Source organism: Rhinatrema bivittatum, chromosome 6 (assembly GCF_901001135.1).
Source record: "Rhinatrema bivittatum chromosome 6, aRhiBiv1.1, whole genome shotgun sequence".
Taxonomy (NCBI): Eukaryota; Metazoa; Chordata; class Amphibia; order Gymnophiona; family Rhinatrematidae; genus Rhinatrema; species Rhinatrema bivittatum.
In genome coordinates, this window is record NC_042620.1 from 242,801,355 (window position 1) to 242,824,666 (window position 23,312).

Here is a 23,312-nt window from a genome sequence, read left to right on the forward strand (position 1 = left end):
CTCTTATTATTATATTATATTCTCTTATTATTATATTATTGTTAATCCTGATTTGCCAGCGGTTGTAACATGAGCTTGTGCCCGAAGGGGATAGATAGGCAGGACATTAACCCCTATACTCTGTCTCAGGTAGCCTGAGGAAGGGAGGATAACTCTTGAAAGCTAGTCACAGTTGTGTTGAGTTAGTCCAGTAAAAAGGTATCACCTTTGTTGACTCTTACATCTACTTCAGGTGCCATGAACTTAAAGGCCTCAAGGTTTTCCATTTTGTATGAGCCTGGGCGGAGATGTGCTAGATGTGGTAAGGGAAATGTTCCTTTGCAACCCATTTCATCTCTTCTGTCACAGCCTTTGATGGTCACTTCATGATCTGCTGTTATGGCACGTCAGGGAGATGGACGTTTTATTATTACCTACATACCAGTGACCATCACTCAACTCTTCTTGCAATATTTTGTTAAGCAAGTGGTGGGAATGAAAGCTGGAGTGCTAAATTTCAGTATATTAACATCTTTATCAAGAAAACACATATGATTGTGCTCCCTAGGAAACATGGACACAGCACATTCACTTACACTGCATAACAAAATATCTGATGTTCTGTGGATCGGTCCACTTCGGATTATTGTTTTCTTTTTCCATATTTGGATCTTACCTTGGGGTCTTTGGGACTGAATGCAGACATGTAGTCATTTATCAGATTAAAGATAAATCCTCTGTCCATAAGGGTCAAGCAACGCTGTGGAAGTTGGAATATACAGAATATTAATAAGAAATCAGAGACATGAAATGAGGCAAGCTGCTGGTTTTCCCACATGATTCCAAGCTACAGCACACCTGATTTATCTTGCTCTTGGTGGACGCTATTACCATATGAAGAAGAAAACCCCGCTTACCAACTTTGTTGCGTAGCTCAATCTTACTAGCGCAAGTCACGTTGGAAAGTAGTCTGTTTCTGTAACTTGAGCGTTTTGTTCTGGGTGCTCCTCTGCAAGCACTCTGGCACCCCACCGAGGCGGAACAGACTGCTCTGGGTGTACCAAAGTCCCCAAATTACAGGGAAAATAGTTCTTTACTGAAAAGCGACCGTCTCCTTTGAGAATGGTCATCAGGGCATTGTGCTGCCAGTCTCCCACAGGGCTTGTCCACTTCAACTGAAGGTGAAATGATCTTGAGTCTGGTTGGAAGAAAACATAGCTATCTCTGTTATATTTAATGACACATTTGCAGGGAAACCTCAAGAAAAAAGAGGCTCCCAAGGTCAATGTTTCCTGGCGTAACGCCAGGAAAACTTTCCTTTTCAATTGTGTTGACTTAGTTAAATCAGGAAAGATCCAAATTTTAGACCCCATAAACAAAACATTGGATTTCTTAAAATATTTATTTATTTAGAAACTTTTATATACCGACAACCGTTTGCACATTGTATCTGTTTACAGATAACTTAAAAACTTTTAGGCAATGACTTTACATGGAACGGTAACTGTGAACTAAGGAACAGCAAACTTCTAAATAAACAGATTAATAATATTTACAATGGTCGGAGACAAATTGTCGAAATACAGATAGGAAAACTAGGAAGGCAAGGAGGCAAATAGTACAAGATGTGCGATTCGGTAACTGGTAAAACAGAGACGGAAGTTTACAAAGTATTTGACAAGCGTTAGGTAGTAAAAGCGTTAAAATCAGAGAGTGGGGGGGGGGCAAAGAGGGGGAGAGGAAGAAAAGGATAGTGTTGCTACTAAAAGGATGTAGCAGCAATATGTACAGGTTGATCAAGGAGTTGTACTAAATATGGTTAGGTGGTTTCAGGAGGGCGGTTCACGTTGGAAGGATAGGCCTGTACGAACAACCAGGTTTTTAGTTTTTTCTTGAATTTAGCTGTATAGGTTTCAGTGCGTAGGTCGGGGGGCATGGAATTCCATAGGGTGGGACCAGCTAGGGAGAAGGCTCTGTTCATTGTGGAGCTGAGTTTAGTGGATTTGATGGAGGGGGTACGGAGAGTTCCATGGAGTGCAGCACGGGTTGGACGGGTGGAGGTGTGTGGAAGTAGGGGAGGGTTGATCCAGCCAGAGTTTTCATTTGTGATACTTTTGTGGATGAGGGAGAGAGCTTTGAAAAGGATTCGAGATTGTATAGGTAGCCAGTGGAGATCGATAAGAGTTGGTGTAATGTGGTCACATTTTTTAGAATTAGTAAGGATGCGTGCTGAGGCATTCTGTAGGAGCTGAAGAGGTTTGGTGTATGTGGCAGGGAGGCCAAGGAAGAGAGCGTTACAGTAGTCAATTTTGGAGAATATAATAGATTGTAGTACAGTGCAAAAGTCAGTAAAGTAAAGAAGAGATCTGAGTTTTTTTATAGTTTGTAGTTTGAAATAGCAGTCACTTAGGATAGATTTGATGAAGGGTTTGAAAGAGAGTTAATTGTCAATGAGGACACCCAGATTACGGGTGTGAGCGGGGAATGTCGTAGCGGAATAGGCGAGGGGAATTGAGGGTAGGGGACGTTTGTTGGAGAGGATGAGGAGTACAGTTTTTGTGTGTGTGTGTGTGTGTGTGTGTGTGTGTGTGTATGTGTGTGAGAGAGAAAATGAGTGCCTGCCTGGGTGCATGTATGTGTGTGGGAATGGGTGCCTGCCTGAGAGACTGTCTGTGTTTGTGTGTGAGTGAGAGAATGGGTGTCTGCCTGGGGGTTTGTGTCTGTGTGTGCTAAATTGGTTGTGCCCAAGAATTCTACAGGTCCTCATGACATCACCCAGGTCTTTTTCATTAAAAAAAGAAATCAACAAGGTGGAACTTTCTGCAATTTCATAACTCCATGACTCAAGAAAATCAGTCAAGTTATCTAGATCATTGGGGGCAACTTGCGTTTGTAGCTTGTTCCGAGTAAGCAGAAAATAGACTTTATCCAGGGGTGGAGCCTGATCTGGTATGTATTCTAAAACTTCAAGGAAATAACGCTTAATGATAACACGAGGAATTTCTCCAATGACCCTGGGAAAGTTTGGAACCCGCAAGTTCAGATGCCTCAATGCATTTTCAATGTTTTCTATTTTTCTATTTATAGCCCCACAATCTTGAATGATGGTAGCTTGCACAGTTTTTACTTGTTGTAAATCACTTTCCATGTTTTTAAATTGTTCTGAAGCTTTCTTCCTATATAAGTCACTGTTCTTACTCATCAAATCGATCTGATGGGATAAAGAATTAATCTTCAAGGAGCAGTCCACAAAAGTTTTTGCCATAGAAGATGTAAGGTTCCAGAGTGAGTGCAAGGTTACCACCTCAGGTTTCTGAAATATCAGATTCTCTCCGGGTGTGGGAAGGGGATCAATTACAGGCCTCTCACCTCCCCCAGTCGCCTGAACTTCCTCCCCTTCCAGGTCTAGATCCCAGAGACGCTCCCCTCGCTCTTCGGGGGGGGGGGGCTCAGTACAGGCACATTCACCGACGCAGCTCCCTCTTCCTGCAAGGCTAAGGCTCCCTCTTCGGGGGCTCCAGCCCGAGCGTGGCGTCAAGGTCTCCCGTACTGCCGGAGGTGGGCGCTCATCCAACGGGCTAAGAGATACCTCCTCTGAGGTCTGGCCACACTACTCCTCCATGCTTCCACAGAGCCGGGCCTCTCGCCTCCGGTTTCGCAGGTACAGCGGCGCACTGCGGGATCGTCTTCTGCCCTGCTGGAAGAGTAGGAGTTGAGGGGTATATCCTAACTCTTCCTTTTCGCTTCAGAGGCATTTTGATTCAATACTGAGGAAATAAAATCAGCAGAAACGCCAGAGCAGATAGCACTGTGCATCCGCTCAGCTCGCCATCTTGGCTCCACCCTTCTCCATCTTTTTCTTATTGTAGTCCTGGAGATGGGCTTCAGCCTTCCATGTCAGTGAGCTCTGTTTGTTGTTCAAGACCTTGAACCTTTTAAATCTGTTATGCCAAGACCTTTGTCTTGGGGCTGTTTTCATTGCGGAGGTAAAACCTGCTACAGCAGTGTGACGACTCGTGCTCCACTTCAGGATTCGTAGACCACAGAAATTTTAAGAGCTCTGAATTCAGGAGAGCTAATATTTACATTTTTAATGCCGTAATAAGAAAGAAAAAAAAAAGCCAACATAGCTGTTTGTGGTTCAATCCTGTGATGAAGTGGCTCTTCAGAAGGCTAAAAGTCACATCCTTAGCCCTCTTATGATCTTTGTACAGCAGTTTTGCCATGGTAATCCAGAGAAAGTCCTGTAGAATTCTTGGGGACAACCAATTTAGCACACACAGACACAAACCCCCAGGCAGACACCCATTCTCTCACTCACACACATACAGACAGTCTCTCGGGCAGGCACCCATTCTCACACACATACAGGCACCAAGGCAGGCATTCATTTTCTTTCTCTCTCTCACACATACACACAAACACACACACACACACACACACACACACAGACCCCCCCCCCAGGCAGACACCCATTCTCTCACACATGCACACACTGAAGGCAGCCCCCTTCTCTTTGTTTTGCTGACAGCCTCTGAACCTCTCTCATTCCTGCTGCCACTGTCACTGCCGTTGCATGGCTGTTGGGGAGGAGCCGATTGCTCATCACTGCTTCTGGCACTGAGGTCTGTTCTACTGCCTCCTCCTCTGTGCAGCCCCGCAATATAAAAAATTGGCTGGGATAGCATTTCCTCCGTGCTGATCTCATGCATTGCGAGATCAGCAAAGAGAAAGTGCTATTCTCGTGAGTTCTAATACCACGGGCCTGCACACAGATGGGAAGTTTTTCCTCTGCTCAGTCACTGGTGGGATGAGGTCCACTGGTGGCTGCACGGCCTCTCTCTCTGTTTTCAGCCACCAATGGCACTGCATCTTCCCCCGTGATACGACATTCCTCTAGGCCCCAGGCAGTAGAGGCAGGCACTCTTGTCTTTTCGTCCCGGCTGCTGGCGACCTCCTGGAAACTCATTTGCAGCCCCTCAGGGGGCGCACTCCCCCATTTGTGCACCCTTGATCTAAGCCTCAGCAAAAAAACACAGAATGTTTAGAATCCATTTCACATGGCAGTCTGTGGCCTAAGGGTTACAGTCACAGGCTAGAAGGTAGGAAACCTGAGTTCAAATCCTGCTTTGCCATTAACACTTGCTTCTTTAGGTACTCACAGGGAGGATAACTTTCAAACAACCACAGTGCAGATTTACAATAGCATTTTATAACTCTTGCAGTTAAGATGTGCGCATATATAAAAATTTTTAAAGATGGCGCCGGCCGTCCATTACTCCTACCATGTGACAGGGGCCGGCCAATGGCACGGATACCCTGTCACATGGTAAGGGCAAAGGGCCTTCGGCGCCATTTTTATTAGTGGCAGCCGACGGCCCGAGAGCGGGAGATCGCTCCCGGGACCCCCACTGGACCATCAGGTAATTTCAAAAGGTTTTGGGGGGGGGCAGGAGGGTGGGGGAAGCTAAGGGAGCTGTTTTAAAGGGTCGGGGTGGGTTTAGGGGTTGTTTTTGTGTGCCATTTTTCCCGCCCTCCGCCAAAACGATAAGAGAACCCCAGGAACAATTTTGTGGGGTTTTCCTATCTGTTTCGGGGAGCCCCCAATTTCTGACAACTTTGAAAATATTGTACGATATTTTCAATAGTCAGAAATACGATTCACATCCCTTAATTCAGATCTCCCACCTGACCAATAATACACAATACACAATCAAGTGGGAGCACTGAGAGGAGAGAATCACCTTGCTGGTGGCTGAAAGGAATCAGTAAGTTTTTGCTTGGGAAATTTTCTTTTTTAAAAGTATTGGGACAAAGATAACTATTTGGGAATATTAGTGTGTTTGTGTGTGTTTGTACTTTTAATAGTCAGTAAGGCAGGGAATAAACTGAAGTTAGACTGTTTGTATTTTTAAATAGTCAGTCAGTAAGGCAGCTAATAAGCAGAAGTTAGAGTGTTTGTATATTAAAAAAACAAAACAAAGGATTCAGGCCGACCTCCCAATTTGCCTGAATCAGCAGAGTCTTTGGCTGTTGGTTTTTGTGCAGGCAGAGACATAAATCGCACAATTTCCTGCTGTGTTAATATAGGAGGAGGAAGGGAGGGAAACACCCTCACTTTACCCTTCCGTTTTGGTGGCATAATACAAGAAAAATTATACACCAGCAGGCAGTCCGCTTATGCCAAACAGTACAATTATTTTACCTCTGTGGTAGCTGTATTCCATGATCAATGGAGACCCCTTCACATCCTCTCTCATCCGATCGAAGCCGATCAAAGCCGCGCGCGGCTTTGGCAGCGCGCCGGCGGCAGTGGCGCGCCTAAGAACGCCGAACTTAAAGGCGTCCCGATTCGGCTCCTCCCACCGTTGAGCCCTAATCTTGGACTACCACCAGAGTGGAGAGATGTAGAGGGGACTCGGGGAGGCTCGCAAGAGCAGCCCAATGCCAGCGGATCTCTGGCACTATGTAAAAGTGGTGCAGGAGTTTCAGCTGGGGAAAGTACTAGTCTGAGCTTGATTAAAGAACTAAGGGCACAATCTACTCAAGAGATTGAGATAGATAAAGAAAGTCAAGCCATAGCCAGCGAGGATACCCCAGAAACCCTGATACGCCCCACAGTGGTTACACTGGAGCTATTATGGGATATGATGGCGTTGATGACATCTAATTTAAAGGGACTAGAAAAGAAAATGGACTCATTTGTAAGGAAAAATGATCAAGAAATATCAGTTATACAGAATACATTAGATAATTCAGAGGTTAGAATTAAGTCCTTAGAGGAGATGGGGAAAAAAAATGTTGAATTCCAAGCTGCAGTGGAAAAGACAGAGATTTCTTGTTGAGACGTATGGAAATGTTTGAAAATAACACTAAGCGATTGAATCTTCGTCTGCTTAATTTTCCTAGAATAGCAGGCGAGGTTCCAATCGAAACATTACAGAGGTTTCTTAAAGAGGTACTAGGTTTTCTTGAAAATGATTTACCTGAAATAAGTTATTGCTTTTTTCTACCAAAAAAGAACCCCAGTGAAAATATAGAGGAGTCCCCTTTTCAAGGGGATCTCACGAATTTCCTGGAAAGTACTAGTAATCAAACAATAGATCGGGGTTTACTTTTGGTGTCGTTTATGAATTTAAGGGATTTGAATAAAGTAATGAAACAGTATTTCAGTAAATACCCCATTTCCTTTCACGACTCCATGGTTAAAATCTTTCCTGATTTATCAGTTCTTACACAATTAAGAAGAAAAAGCTTCTTGGAGTTTCGCCAGGAAGCTATTACAATGGGATATTCGTATACTTTGCGATATCCTTGCAAATGTATAATTAAAAAACAACAAGACACCTTTATTTTTTTCATACCCGATCACTTAAAAAACTTTATTGAGCAAAGAAGATCAGCTATAATATCTCCAATACCCAGCGAATAAAGTATAAGCAGGCTGTACAGTACAATTTCTGGATAAAATATTACCGATTGATTATCTCCCCTTAGTTTTTTCTTAATACCTCTGTTTCTTTAAGATGACAAGCAGAAAATTGCCATTGATTGATTATAATACAATTGTGGATAGGAATTATTTCAAGTTTGTGTATTTGAAAATACTGATTATGAATGATGTTCTTATAATTATTGGAAAATCAATAAAAATATAAATTACAAAAAAAAAACAAAACAAAACAAAAAGTAGCCAGCAGCTAGAAATAAGCTAGGAGCAGTGTATACCTAAGTAAAAGGTTGAAAAGTTCAGCACTCACCTCGGAAAGGTGTTAAGGTAGTGTGATTTGGTTTGATTAGGTACCAACATTGTTAATCAAGAGAGTAGTGAGTCACTCTGGCTAACTGAAGTTAGACTGTTTGTATTTCCCAACCCTCCCACCCACCCCTAGCTCATCCTTTAATTTATAGGCAGGTGCCACTTTCACAAAAAAAAAACAAACAAAAAAAACCCACCTTATTGAGAATTTGATCATTCCCCTGTAGGCACTACTAGACATATAGGGGCGGATTTTCAGAGCCCTGCTCGCATAAATCCGCCCAAAACCGGGCGGATTTACGCGAGCAGGGCCCTGCGCGCCGGGAAGCCTATTTTACATAGGCCTCCCAGCGCGCGCAGAGCCCCGGGACTCGCGTAAGTCCCGGGGTTCTCGGAGGGGGGCGTGTCGGGGGCGTGTCGGGGGGCGGGCCCGGTCGTCGCGGCGTTTCGGGGGCGTGTCGGCAGCGTTTTGGGGGCGGGTACGGGGGCGTGGCTACGGCCAGGGGGCGTGGCCGCGCCCTCCGTACCCGCCCCCAGGTCGCGGCCCGGCGCGCAGGAGGCCCGCTGGCGCGCGGGGATTTACGCCTCCCTCCGGGAGGCGTAAATCCCCCGACAAAGGTAAGGAGGGGGTTTAGACAGGGCCGGGCGGGTGGGTTAGGTAGGGGAAGGGAGGGGAAGGTGAGGGGAGGGCAAAGGAAAGTTCCCTCCGAGGCCGCTCCGATTTCGGAGCGGCCTTGGAGGGAACGGGGTAGGCTGCGCGGCTCGGCGCGCGCCGGCTATACAAAATTCATAGCCTTGCGCGCGCCGATCCAGGATTTTAGTGGATACGCGCGGCTCCGCGCGTATCTACTAAAATCCAGCGTACTTTTGTTTGCGCCTGGAGCGCAAACAAAAGTAGGCTGTTCGCGCTCGTTTTAAAATCCGCCCCACTGTGAATTCACTAATACATTTAAAGGACATTAATTAGACACATTCCAACTCCCATAGCAACCTAAAACTTAAGTAGGAACTGAACAAATTTGAGATGAAGGCAGCAGTCCAGCAGCAAGAGGGGGGCTTCCCAGTCTTTGCATCGAGTGTCACATGTATGATTTTTTACCCACCGGTGAGAAATTGTACATGTGCATGCGATACAAAGAGCTCCTGTCTCTCAGAGAACGAGTCCGATCTCTGGAGGCTAGAGTGGCAGACCTGGAGGAGCTGAGGCAGACAGAGAGGTATATAGATGAGACCTTCAGGGACATAGTAGCCAAGTCCCAACTTCAGACTGGCAGCCCTTGGGCTGCCTTGGAGGAAGAAGGTCTCATGATCAGGGAGCATCAACCTGGTGCAGGAGGAAAGGATCCTGTAGCAAGGACCTGCTCTCCAGGTGGTGCATTGTCCTTTTGCACCAAGGATTTGTCTCCAAGGCCTACTGCCCAGGAGGGAAGGGTTAGGTCAGCCGTCACAGTTGGTGATTCGATTATTAAGAATTACACAGCTGGGTGTCTGGTGGGCGTGAGGATCGCCTGGTAACATGCCTACCTGGTGCGAAGGTGGCAGACCTCACACATCACCTAGATAGGATTTTAGACAGTGCTGGGGAGGAGCCGGCTGTCATGGTACATGTGAGCACCAACGACATAGGAAAATGTAGGAGGGAGGTTCTGGAAGCCAAATTTTGGCTCTTAGGTAGAAAGCTTAAATCCAGAACCTCCAGGGTAGCATTCTCTGAAATGCTCCCTGTTCCACGCGCAGGTCACCAGAGGCAGGCAGAGCTCCGGAGTCTCAATGCGTGGATGAGACGATGGTGCAAGGAAGAGGGATTCAGTTTTGTAAGGAACTGGGGAACCTTTTGGGAAAGGGGGAGCCTCTTCCGAAGAGATGGGCTCCACCTTAACCAGGGTGGAACCAGACTGCTGGCGATAACCTTTAAAAAGGAGATAGAGCAGCTTTTAAACTAGAACAAAGGGGAAAGCCAACAGTCGCTCAGCAGCACATGGTTCAGAGGGAGGTATCTTCAAAGGATACTAATGATGCATTAGAATTAGGGCATCCCAACAGTGAGGTTCCAATAATAAGAAAAGTAGTCCAAGTGCCTGTATCTAAAAACTCACCTGAGCTAAAAAATTCTAACTTATCCCTATCAATTAAAAAGCAGAATGAAAATACAAACAAAAATCAAACTTTGAAATGTTTGCATGCTAATGCCAGAAGTCTAAGAAGTAAGATGGGAGAATTAGAATGTATAGCAGTGAATGATGACATAGATTTAATTGGCATCTCAGAGACATGGTGGAAAGAGGACAACCAATGGGGCAGTGCTATACCGGGCAATGACAGAGAGGAGCACCCGGGAGGAAGGTATGGCGTTTTATGTCCGGGATGGCATAGAGTCCAACAGGATAAACATCCTGCATGAAACTAAATGCACAATCGAATCTTTATGGGTAGAAATCCCTTGTGTGTTGGGGAAGACTATAGTGATAGGAGTATTCTACCATCCACCTGGTCAAGATGGTGAGACGGACAGTGAAATGCTAAGGGAAATTAGGGAAGCTAACCAAATTGGTAGTGCGGTAATAATGGGAGATTTCAATTACCCCAATATTGACTGGGTAAATGTATCATTGGGACATGCTAGAGAGATAACGTTCCTGGATGGAATAAATGACAGCTTTATGGAGCAATTGGTTCAGGAACCAACAAGAGAGGGAGCAATTTTAGATCTAATTCTCAGTGGAGCACAGGATTTGGTGAGAGAAGTAACAGTGGTGAGGCCGCTTGGCAATAGTGATCATAATATGATCAAATTTGAATTAATGACTGGAAGGGGGACAGTAAGCAAATCCATGGCTCTTGTGCTAAACTTTCAAAATAGTTAGAAAAAACTGAAAGGAGCAGTTACAAAGGTAAAAAATGTGCAAGAGGCGTGGACATTGTTAAAAAATACCATTCTAGAAGCACAGTCCAGATGTATTCCACACATTAAGAAAGGTGGAAAGAAGGCAAAAAGATCACCGGCATGGTTAAAAGGGGAGGTGAAAGAAGCTATTTTAGTCAAAAGATCTTCATTCAAAAATTGGAAGAAGGATCCAACAGAAGAAAATAGGATAATGCATAAGCGTTGGCAAGTTAAATGTAAGACATTGATAAGATAGGCTAAGAGAGAATTTGAAAAGAAGTTGGCCGTAGAGGCAAAAACTCACAGTAAAAATATATCCGAAGCAGAAAGCGTTTGAGGGAGTCAGTTGGACCGTTAGATGATCGAGGGGTTAAAGGAGCAATTAGAGAAGATAAGGCCGTAGCGGAAAGATTAAATAATTTTTTTGCTTCAGTGTTTACTGAACAGGATGTTGGGGAGATACCCATTACGGAAAAGATTTTCATGGGTAATGATTCAGATGGACTGAACCAAATCACGGTAAACATAGAAGATGTGGTAGGCCTTATTGACAAACTGAAGAATAGTAAACTACCTGGACCGGATGGTATACACCCAGGGTTCTGAAGGAACTAAAAAATGAAATTTCAGACCTATTAGTAAAAATTTGTAACCTTTCATTAAAATCATCCATTGTACCTGAAGACTGGAGGGTGGCTAATGTAACCCCAATTTTTAAAAAGGGCTCCAGGGGCGATCCGGGAAACTACAGACCAGTTAGCCTGACTTCAGTGCCAGGAAAAATGGTGGAAAGTGTTCTAAATATCAAAATCACAGAACATATAGAAAGACATGGTTTAATGGAACAAAGTCAGCATGGCTTTACCCAAGGCAAGTCTTGCCTCACAAATCTGCTTCACTTTTTTGAAGGAGTTAATAAACATGTAGATAAAGGTGAACCGGTAGATGTAGTATACTTGGATTTTCAGAAGGCGTTTGACAAAGTTCCTCATGAGAGGCTTCTAGGAAAAGTAAAAAGTCATGGGATAGGTGGCGATGTCTTTTCGTGGATTGCAAACTGGCTAAAAGATAGGAAACAGAGTATAATTAAATGGACAATTTTCTCAGTGGAAGGGAGTGGGCAGGGGAGTGCCTCAGGGATCTGTATTGGGACCCGTACTTTTCAATATATTTATAAGTGATCTGGAAAGAAATATGACAAGTGAGGTAATCAAATTTGCAGATGTTACAAAATTGTTCAGAGTAGTTAAATCACAAGCAGGTTGTGATAAATTGCAGGAAGACCTTCTGAGACTGGAAAATTGGGCATCCAAATGAAAGATGAAATTTAATGTGGATAAGTGCAAGGTGATGCATATAGGGAAAAATAACCCATGCTTATAGTTACACAATGTTAGGTTCCATATTAGGAGCTACCATCCAGAAAGAGATCTAGGCGTCATAGTGGATAACACATTGAAATCATCGTTTTTTTGACTGCTGCGGCAGTCAAGAAAGCAACCAGAATGTTGGGAATTATTAGAAAGGGAATGGTGAATAAAACGGAAAATGTCATAGCCTCTGTATCGCTCCATGGTGAGACCACACCTTGAATACTATGTACAATTCTGGTCGCCGCATCTCAAAAAAGATATAGTTGCGATGGAGATGGTACAGAGAAGGGTGACCAAAATGATAAAGGGAATGGAACAGCTCCCCTATGAGGAAAGACTAAAGAGGTTAGGACTTTTCAGTTTGGAGAAGAGACGGCTGAAGGGGGATATAATAGAGGTGTTTAAAATCATGAGAGGTCTAGAACGGGTTAATGTGAATCAGTTAATTACTCTTTCGGAAAACAGAAAGACTAGGGGGCACTCCATGAAGTTAGCATGTAGCACATTAAAAACTAATCAGAGAAAGTTCTTTTTCACTCAACGCACAATTAAACTCTGGAATTTGTTGCCAGAGGATGTGGTTAGTGCAATTAGTGTAGCGTGTTTAAAAAAGGATTGGATAAGTTCTTGGAGAAATCCGTTACCTGCTTTTAATTAAGTTGACTTAGAAAATAGCCACTGCTATTACTAGCAACAGTAGCATGGAATAGACTTAGTTTTTGGGTACTTGCCAGGTTCTTATGGCCTGGATTGGCCACTTTTGGAAACAGGATGCTGGGCTTGATGGACCCTTGGTCTGACCCAGTATGGCATGTTTTTATGTTCTTAATACACACGTTTTAATGTCACTTCCGCCAAGATAATTAGCAGGTACAAAATTACGCGATTAAGATGGGAAATCATTGGGCCTGCTTTTCAAAAGCATTTACACACTTAAAACTGAATTTTACATGTGTAAATGCACTTTTCTATAGAGTAAGTGTGTTTTTGAATATTGCTACAATATATGCCATTGAATTGTCACTAGATTTTACATGTGTAAGTGCATTTTAAGCACGTAACTGGGCTTTCAAAATTACTACAAAAGAATGCTACATATATGCAAGTAACTCCTTTGAAAATTCACTTGTATGTGCATAAATATTGACCCTGCCCCTAGACTCTCCCCTTTTTACGTGTATGTATTTGTGTGTGAAAGCAAAAATATGCACATATGTTTGATGCTTATAAAGTAGAATCAAACATACTGGTATTCTCTCTCACACACTCACACAGAGAGCAAGAATGTGTGTAACACATAAACACACACACACACAAGTCTTTCCTCTCTCTCACACACACAAACATGCTCAGTCTCTTGCTCCCTCACACATACACACATGCACAAGTAGATGCTACTTATGCACATATATGCTAATTTTACGTACATGTGCGTCTTTGAAAATTCACCCCTTAGAGTAAGAACATAAGAATTGCCATTCCGGGTGAGATCAAGGTCAATTGAGCCCAGCATCTTGTCTCCCACAGTGCCAATCCAAATTGCAAGTACCTGGCAGATCCCATAAGGTAAATATATTTCCTGTTACTCCCTCCCAGGAATAGCAATAGCTTTCTTTAGTGTACCTAGCTAATAAAGACCCTGTGCCTACAATGAGTGTGAAGTAAAAGAGAAGAGACCCAAAATTAAAAAAAAAACATACACAATTGGGTTAATGCGTTTCATATAGTCATGAGTGTAGTAGTGGAGCACAAGCCAGAAAGGCCCCTTATTTGATTAGATACCTAGACACAATCATGAAGGCGCATAAGCTTGATGGATGGGTCTGGTTGAACTACGGCATTAAGTTCCAGAAAAGCATGGCCCAAGACAGCTCTATCTCCTGGAGGAACAGGGAGTTGGACCTTTGGCTAGACGAGATGTCAACTCACAGGAAAACCATCGAGAGGCCAGCTTTCAACACAGGTGCCTCACGGGATAGAACGTCGCACCCCCCCCCCCTGGGGGGAGGCAGGATTTATGCAGGCAATTCAATGCTGGTCATTGCACATGGGCCAACTGCAAATTCAAACACATTTGCTCCTCCTGCGGCCTTGGTCCACACCTGGCAAATCAATGCCGAGATGCAATCGTAGGCAGCAACCCCCTACCGCTGTGCATGGCGCTGAAGGCCTTAGAGCTAACACCGGACAACACTGATGCCATGAAGCCTTGGCTTCAGCTCTACTCTCTATGGAGTAAGGCTGCGCAGTTCACGGCGGGTTTCACAGCTGGTTTCCCCATTACATGCCATTCTGACCCACCAGCCCAGGCTCTCCCCATTCACAATGAACAATTGTTATCAGCACATGAGGCTGAAACATAGAAAAAGATCTCTTCCAAAGTCGTGATGGGCAGATTCGTGGGCCTCTTTGCATCTCCCCCTTGCCCAAATATGGTGATATCCCCTTTAAGAATGGTCCCAAAGGAGCCTGGGAAGGTCAGGCTCATTCATAATTTATCCTATCCACCAGGAAATTCTGTGAATGATATGATTGAACATTGTTGTGTTCTGTATCTTATGCATCATTCAATTTGGCGATAGCAATTATCAGGGAAGTAGGCGATCAGGTTGAGCTGCGTTTCGGCTGTTGCCGGTTCACCCTAAATCCTTTCACCTCCTGAGTTTTCAGTTTAAAAGCCAGTTCTATTATGATAAGTGCATCCCAATGGGCTGCTCAATATCATGCACCTACTTTGAGCTGTTTAGCTCCTTTCTACAGTGGGTGATCAAGCAGCGATCAGGGTCCACTTGAATGGTACACTATCTTGATGATTTCCTATTTGTAGGTAAGCATGCGCTAGACTGCTAACACCTACTGGCCACATTCCAGGCCGTCGCGGAGGAGTTTGGCGTCCCACTAGATAAGGAGAACATGGAAGGGTCTTCCAGTTCGATAACCTTCTTGGGAATAGAGTTAGACGTGGAAGTGCAGATTGAAATTACCTAGTGACAAGGTTTTGAAACTACGCAAGGCTATTAGGGATTTAGGTAGCACCAAAAAGCTACCTTGCGCCAGTTTCAGTCCTTTACAGGGCTTCTTAGCTTTGTATCTAGGGTTATCCCAATGGGAAGGGATTTCCTGCGCAGGTTAATCCTGACCACAGCAAGTATTGTCAAGAAACATCATTGCATTAGGGTTACTAAACCAATCAGGCAGGACTTGCTTATATGGGACCATTTTCTACGGGATTTCAATAGGGGTGACCTTTTGGCAAGACCCCCCTAGACGGAATAACGAATTGGAGCTGTTGACAGATGCATTGGGCAGCATAGGTTTTGGCATATACTTCAGGGGAGCCTGGTGTGCCGAACTTTAGCCCCCAAATTGGCACGAGTGCGGAATTACCAAGGACCTAATGTTTTTAGAGCTGTTTCCTATCATTGTTGCCCTTAAGCCATTGGGGGGGGGGTGGGGTGTATTATCCAAGTTGAGCATCATTTTTTGGTCTGATAACATGTCAGTGGTCCAGGTGATCAACAGCTTATCTGTGAGGTCCTTTGAAGCTAATGCATTCATTAGACAGTTAGTGCTTACATGCTTGCATTATAATATTACCTGCCGCGCAGCACTCAACTCTGGGATGGAGAATAATATTGCTGAGTCTCTTTTCCACTTCCAGTGGGCGTCTTTCAGATGCTACCCTCCAGAGGCAGATCGTCTTCCAATCCCGATACCAGAGGAGATTTGGCAGCTTGGCTCCCTGACCTTTGGGAATTGATCTTAGTCTCTCTGGCTGAAAATATGAGGAAGAGCTTTTGCCAAGCATTGGTCGACTTCCAGACCTTCCTGGGGGTGAAGCCGGGTCAGGGATATGGCCCATACCACCTGCCTTGTTGATCAAATACATTCTGCACTGTAAGGAACAGGGCACATCCAGATCTTCGGTAGCCACCCATCTAGCAGGCCTATCATTCTTTTCCAGAGTGCTGGGATTCCCCAGCTGCTCTGAGCTCTTCCATGATAGGATGGGTAAAGGAAAAAGGCAGACCTCGGGACTTAAGGCGACCCATCACACACAACCTGTTGACTCACCTCCTGGTGGCTCTGGAAGCTGTCTGTTTTGATGGCTTTCAAGCCTGTCTTTTTTGCTGTGCTTTCTCAATGGCATTTTATGCAGCTCTACGTGTAACTGAATTAGCACACCAGTCAGCCATAAAGCCAGGCATAGCTAGTTTACAGATGGCCGATGTAGCTCTAGCGCAAAAAAGCTTGTGCTTTGCATTCATAGGTCAAAAATTGACAAAAGCACGAAGGGTACCAAGATGGTCTTGCAGGAGTGGGTCGGTGAGGGCAACTGCCTGATCTGTTGTACAAAACTCTATCTATGGCTGCGGCCCCCCCCCCCCCTCTCAGCGGGCAGCTATTGATACATGCCAAAAGTAGCCCAATTACACAATATCAGTTCTGGAAGGTGCTACATTTAGCACTGCAGGCTAGTGGCGTATCCACAGAAGGTTATAGGACTCATTCCTTCTGTTTTGGGGCAGCTACCACAGTGGCCAAGCTGGGTCTGTGTCCTAAGGAGATAATGTCCATCTGCAGATGGTGTTCAGGGAAGTCCAGTTGATATGTCAGGCTGGAAGAATATTTTCGGTGTTAGTCTTGTAACGTCTGTTGTCTATTACAGTTTCAATGTCACATATGCTATCCGTCTGGATAACAGGGCACTCTTTATGTGCAGTGAGCGCATAGGAGAGCCATTGATCGACTTGGGGGCGAGCACCTGGGCATGGTCCCGCATCACCTGTTGCTGAACTGGAAAGGGATTCTGGGGATCAGGTGGGACCAGTTGATGCCGACCATTCTACACATGATAAAATGCTATCCACCCGCACCTCGCATTGATTATCCATCTTGGGGGGGGGGGGGCAATGATTTAACAGCTACACATAGCGTGCAGCTGACCCAAAAAATACAAAGCTATTTAATCAACATGTCAGGAATTTTACCACAGTCAGTCATCATTTGGTCCTGATTCACTCCCAAGTGGGTTTGGAGGGGGGAGCGGTCACATCAGGCGGTGGATAGAGCTAGAAGAAAAATTAACAGGTGGATCTGTAGATTTATGCCCACCATTCAAGCTAGGAAAGTGGAGGTCCCCTGGCAAACAGGATCTGTTAGCAGGGTACAGTGGCATGGTGACCAGCAAGTTAACAGGGCCTCCTCCTCCCATTCATGCCATATTGAGTTGAGGGCAGCTGCCCGCAGGGGAGAGCAAGGGGGGGAGGGGGACCAGAGTCATGGCAGGGCCAGCGGCCTGATTGATTGAGATACACACCGTGATAGGACCAGTGGCTCGATAGATTGAGATCCAGAACCCTAGTGCTTTGACGGTGGCCAGGGGAGAGGAAAGAGGCACAGCAGGAGCAGCGCTCAACCAAGGCCAACAGACTTCTACGGTTGGGGCCTTGGTAGGCCAGTGACCCCCGTGACACTTTAGCTTCTACGGCCAGGTGTATCTTGTGTTACCCAACAGCTTGTTGTCATATTCTTTCTGGGGCGTTAGTCACCAGGGGTGAATATTAGGGGTAGATTTTAATACATGCGCACGCACAAGGAGGGGATCATTTATGCTAACTTCACGCTGCGACGCATCCCGGCCTTCCCCAGTTCCCTTCCCCCCTATCTATCCTTCCTTACCCTTTCCCTCTCCTCCCCAGCTCCTAAACCCTTTCCCTTACCATTTGTTTTTTCTTATTTTGTTGCTTACTGCTCCATTGGAGCAGTAGCAACTTGCGTGCGCCTTCTGTCCCTTCCCCGGTACAGCAGCTGCTGTACCGGCCGCCTCCAGCCCTGCCCCTCCCTGCCCCTCTCCCTGCCCCTTTTCTTTGGTCCGGCATTTCTGCGCGTAACAGGGGTTATGCACATGGCCGGGCCCCTTCGAAGATGTGTGCGGCGCACACAAGGCCCAGGCCCCGCACATAACCCCCGTTTTTTACGCACGCAGGGGATTGAAAATTTCCTTTAATGTTTAGTGTGTAAGTATATTGTGTCTTTGATGCTGGATTGCGTTGCTTTGCTGTGAGCCTGCGGCCAAAATCTGTCCAATAATAAAACTTGGTTCTGCTTTGAGCACCTGCTGGTGATTAATTCAAGTTGCAAGGGGTGGGGAAGTGGATGCGGGGGATGAAGGGGACGAAGGCCTAACCCCTGCCCATATTATGTGTATGGACTTTTCTTCCAGGAACTTGTCCAAGCTTCTTTCAAAGACTATAAGCTCTTTGGGACACAAATTCACTCTACCTGAACAGAATTTGATGCATAGTCCTTTATATTAAGCTAACATATAAATACCTACAAAAATGTAACAAAGATTTCTTCACTTAAAGAGAGTTTACTATTAGGCTCTCACGTGGCTCTAGGTCATCAGGGACTGGCTGAGTCAGTCCTAGTTTTACTCCTCTACATTTACAGTCCTATGGTTGCAATTACTCAATAAAAATCAAGCTCTCAGGTGCAGAGGCAATGAGACAATGGGAGAGAGTGTGGCTCACACTCTTCCTAAGACAGGAAGTCATCTGGCAAACATACCATAAGGCCTCTCTATTCAGCCCTTTAGGGCTCCGATTCTATCTCTCTGAACTAGCTAATTTATTTATATCTTTTTAGCAGTTCTTATTTGCTGGCTTCCCTTAGCACCAGTTGTTTCTGTCCAGTCGTATGTATCCATCCTGGGATTGAGAGTACTGGTTCTGCCTGAGGTGATCTCCCCAGGTCTCTATTGCTTGGAGGCTTCTAAGCCTGGGCTAAAATACTTTCAGACCATGAAGTGGATTATTAATAATTAAGCAAAGAAGGTAGAATTATTGTTATCACTAGCATTATTCTTGGCCTCTGGACACTTGACAAAAGTACTTTCATTACACTGAAAGAACAGCACTCAACACTTGGGCAAAGATGATTAGAAGAAGAAGAAGAATACTCACTTTGATGAAACTGGCCAAGCTGTAGTTCACATTCCTGGACTCCTCTGGGATCTCGCTATACCGTATGGTAACGTGAGGAATTATAGCAAGGAGCAGTGAGTGTAAGGCATGATGGAAGGATTCAGGAAACCTCTGGGGTCTGGGAAGCTGAAGGAAAGACCAGACATGACTAACCAGAAGTAAGCTTCCATTCCCTTCACCCCTCTACACCACGTCTAGAGCACATTTTGTATCCATACTGTCAAAAAAGGTGTCTAAATGCACCGAATAGCCGTATGGCAACCCACAGGAATTTAGTTTAATCACATTTGATACACTGCCATTCTAAAAAAACAAAAAATCAAGGCGGTTAACAAAGCATAAAAACACTCAACATTACATTAATACAATGGCAAAATACATATAAATCATAACAAAAGGGCATATATGAGAACAACTATTCAGCTAATTGTTATTGTACCTTGCTGACAGCAATGAATGTGTTAATTAGGTGACAGAACTACATCTATGCTGCATTTCTATTTCTAATTTCCTTTGTCCTTATATCCCAAAAGTTAGACTGTTGGAGGTTTGTATAGTTATTACAAAAGCTCGGAAAGCAGCAGGAAAAAGCAGCAAAAGCATTTCAAAAAATCTTTAAAAACTCACCTATTCCGAACTGCATTTCAGATACCACCCACTAAATAATCATTTCACACTTCCAGAATACATATATTCAGTTAGGCACCCAACGTTCTCTTGTTCTGTTTATTGATTTCTTTATGCTACCTACTTTATTTTAAACAATTTATTATTTTATATTAATGAAAAATTTTTGTAATTTTATATTTTATACGTCAATCTACTTTCAATCATCATTGTTCCTATTTTAATTTTAATTGCTTTTATTTTCAATTTTATTTTTTGATATATGTAAACCGTTTTGACTAAACACTGTTTGTAAAGACGGTATAGAAATACTTTTAAATAAATAAATAAAATAAATTTTCATTTGATACAAAGGGAAGCACAGTTTTTGGGGGATTAAGGTCAGATAAAAATAAGTATTTTTAGCAGAAAGTTTAATCCATCTGCTTGGCCAGTGTACGCAACAACAGCATGCCCCCAAAGGGCTTAGGTGGGCAGGGAGTTAATGCCCCTCCAAAACGTAACGTTTTTCAGGCTCTCATTCTCAGTCCAGGAAAGGACCTTTATCAGCTCGTGGCTGAGGAGTGATTGGGTTTATGTATTATTGTGCTGCTCTGCAATTTGCTGTCTGATCTTTCTTACCTTAATTTTGTTTTCTTCTAACAAGTACATTGCCATCGATTTTGCCAGAGCTTCAAAGAAAAACCAGGAGTACTAGAACAAACAAAATATAAGGACACTTATTCGACAGGCCAATTACATCCGCCTTCCAGAGTAAACAATTGGTGACAGTCACAGGAATTCACTACGTTCATTTGAGTTCTGAAATGAACATTATATTATCTTTTTCCACTGCAAGCAGGCTTTTTCAGCATAGTTTTCTTCAATCCCTCTAAGAATGTCTAAAATGCAAATTGAAACAAAAAAATGAAATTGACTGTCTCTTGCCCTTGAAAGGCAACCAACGTTATGATAAAGAGGTAAATGTGGGGCCAGTGGCCTAGCCTGTCATGCAGGAAATATTCAGTTTCAAAGTGGTCTGGTCACAGGCTCCTGGTTGGCCAGACCTCAGGGTGAGATAATCTAAGGATTGTTTATTACAGCAAAAGGGCAGTAGCCTTTGCATTCAACTTTTAGACCATAAAAAGTGGTCCCAGTATTTGATCTATTACTGTATGTGGAATGTCACAAATGACAGCAAACCATGAGGGGGAGGAGGAGGAGGAAGGGGGAATTCAGGAAGTTGCTGGGAGTTCATAAGGCTCTGTCAAATACTTCTGCTCCATTTCTATTAGTAATTGGATCAGTTTTCCCAAATATCCACGGGGAGGAAACCTCCAGTCCTCATGGTCACCAACTTATTCGGATTTTCAGGTTATTCCTAATAAATATGCATGAGATAGATTTGCATGCACTGAATCAGGGTGCATGCAAACCTATCTCATGCATATTTATTAGGGATAGCTTGAAAATCTGAGCAGATTGATGTTCACAGGGACTGGAGGTTGCTTACCCCTACATAGCTATCCATGCAGGGAGTATGGCACAGAAGAGTAAATAGAACTTCAATGTAAGGGACAGAGTAGATCCCAATGAGAAAAGTACAAGAAAGAAGTAAAAAAAAAAAAAAAAAAAACCAAGACAAGCACTGTAGGTTAAAGATATACATAAAAAATGTAATTAACCCTTTATTCAACATCTGCATCTCAAAATTTATGATTGATCACATGCTCAAAATTCTGTTTAGAACTGGGGAAGCCGATATTTGGCGCCACTTGGACGGATAAGTAGGTACTTATCTGGCTAAGTGTTCACTGCTGAATATCCATGTATGTTCAGTGGTCACCACTTAGCCAGATATGTCACTTATCCAGCCAAGTAAACAGCCTGATAAGTCAGAGGTGGGCAATGGGCATAACAGGGTGGTACTACTCAGCTGGATAACTTAGCCAGATAAGTGTCGATATTCAGATTTATCTGGTTAAGTTAATGGGATACGTCAGACCTGTCATAGAGCAGATCTAACTTACCCAGGGTGGTACTACTTAGCTGGATAACTTAGCCAGATAAGTGTCGAAATTCAGATTTATCTGGTTAAGTTAATGGGATATGTCAGACCTGTCATAGAGCAGATCTAACTTAACCAGATACAACTTATCTGGCTAAGTGGAGATTTATACATGGATATTCAGCAGCATAGCCATGCTAATATCCCATGTCAGCTAGCCAGATAAATCCTATCTAGCTAATTTAACTAAATGTTTAAGATTTAAATATTGGGCCCATAGTGTAAAAATCACCTCAAACTCATTATTAAGCTTGTAATTCTTTTACCTTAAGTAGTTTATTTATGGCCAGAAAATCTGCAGATTGCTTCAGTATCATTATCATTGCGGTTGCCAGAATCTCATGTGTCATCTTAGATTGCATAGCATTTGGTTTTTCTGTTCGGAAGACGTACTGTAAAAACACAGCAGAAGATATAAACCCCACTTCCAGTAACTTTATATAGCGCACTTATTTGAGTTGACTAAGAAGCTAACTGCATTAAGTCTACCTCTTAGCTTTCCAGCAGTGAAGACAGGGGCAATACTCTTACAAACTGGAATAGGAACAATGTTGTGAATCAGTCTCTGAAATGTGAAAAATAATTATTTTTCTGTCCTGCTTACCTAACTACTCTCTGTACAATATGTGGAGGATTTATTAACCTCAGGTTGGTAACATTTGCTGTCTGACTGGTAAAATACATGATAACATTGGTATTAATAATGTTGCTGTGCTAGTGATCCCCCTGAAGGAAAGGCGCCTAGAGATCAGATCAGCCAACCAAGCCCATAGGCCTTTGAAAGTGCTCATCATGCTAGCATTGTAGTGCAGTTGGCAGGGTAGGCAGCTAGTGTGCAAGATACAATGACGGTAATTTTCAGAAGGATTTCCATACCTAAAACTCAGTGGCCCCGTTGGGAGCTCCCCAGGAAGGACACTGTCAAGTGGTTGAGGAGCTAGTTCTGTATTTTAATAGAAGAGGCCAATATTCAGTCATGGGCTATCTGGATAAGTTATCCAGATAAAGTTATCTGAATAACTTAAACCGGATATTCAGTGGCGTAGCTGCACCACTGAATAGAGCCAGTTAAATCAAAGTTATCCAGATAAATTAATCTGGACAACTTTAGGAATACCTCGCGGCATGACTAGACTTTCCTGGACAACTCTGAAAATCAGTTATCTAGATAAGTTTGGCCTGCTCCAAAATGCTCCCAGAATATCCCAGATCTATCCGGGCAAGTTTAATCCATCTAAAAATGTACGCAGATAAATTGGGCCTGGTCAGTGTGGCAGGATTTTGAAATCCTGCAGTTTGTCCAGCTAAGTTCCTATCAGCTGGACAAACTGATTCAATATCAACCTTTAAGTTTTTTATCTTTGTTAGTTTTATGTCTTAGTACTTGGAGACAATACCTATTTTGCATATGTTGATTATTAAGACCTATTAGCAAGATTCTCTCCTGTTATTTTTAAAGTGCTTAGGATTTTATGTAGGATTTTTGGATTCTAAGGGGGTAATTTTAAAAGGAGTTACATGTGTAAATGTAACATACTACTGCAGCAATCTTAAAACGCCATTTACAGGCGTAAAGTGCACTTACCTGTGAATATCCTATTGACAATTCAATGGCATATATTGTAGCAATTTTCAAAAGCCCACTTACATGGTT

General features: G+C 43.7%; 1 protein-coding gene across 7 annotated transcripts in view; it reads right to left on the reverse strand.

The window, feature by feature from the left end:
* The window catches only part of DOCK11 (dedicator of cytokinesis 11), a 310,527-nt gene that overhangs the window by 144,000 nt on the left and 143,215 nt on the right, over nucleotides 1–23,312 (reverse strand). For all 7 annotated transcript variants that reach the window (XM_029606694.1, XM_029606693.1, XM_029606691.1 and 4 more), the window contains 4 exons: nucleotides 21,925–22,050; nucleotides 20,233–20,304; nucleotides 18,964–19,110; nucleotides 656–739 (listed from right to left, as the gene is read on the reverse strand). In XM_029606694.1, the coding sequence (XP_029462554.1) occupies nucleotides 656–739; nucleotides 18,964–19,110; nucleotides 20,233–20,304; nucleotides 21,925–22,050 (429 nt within the window). The remainder of the gene's footprint in view (nucleotides 1–655; nucleotides 740–18,963; nucleotides 19,111–20,232; nucleotides 20,305–21,924; nucleotides 22,051–23,312) is intronic.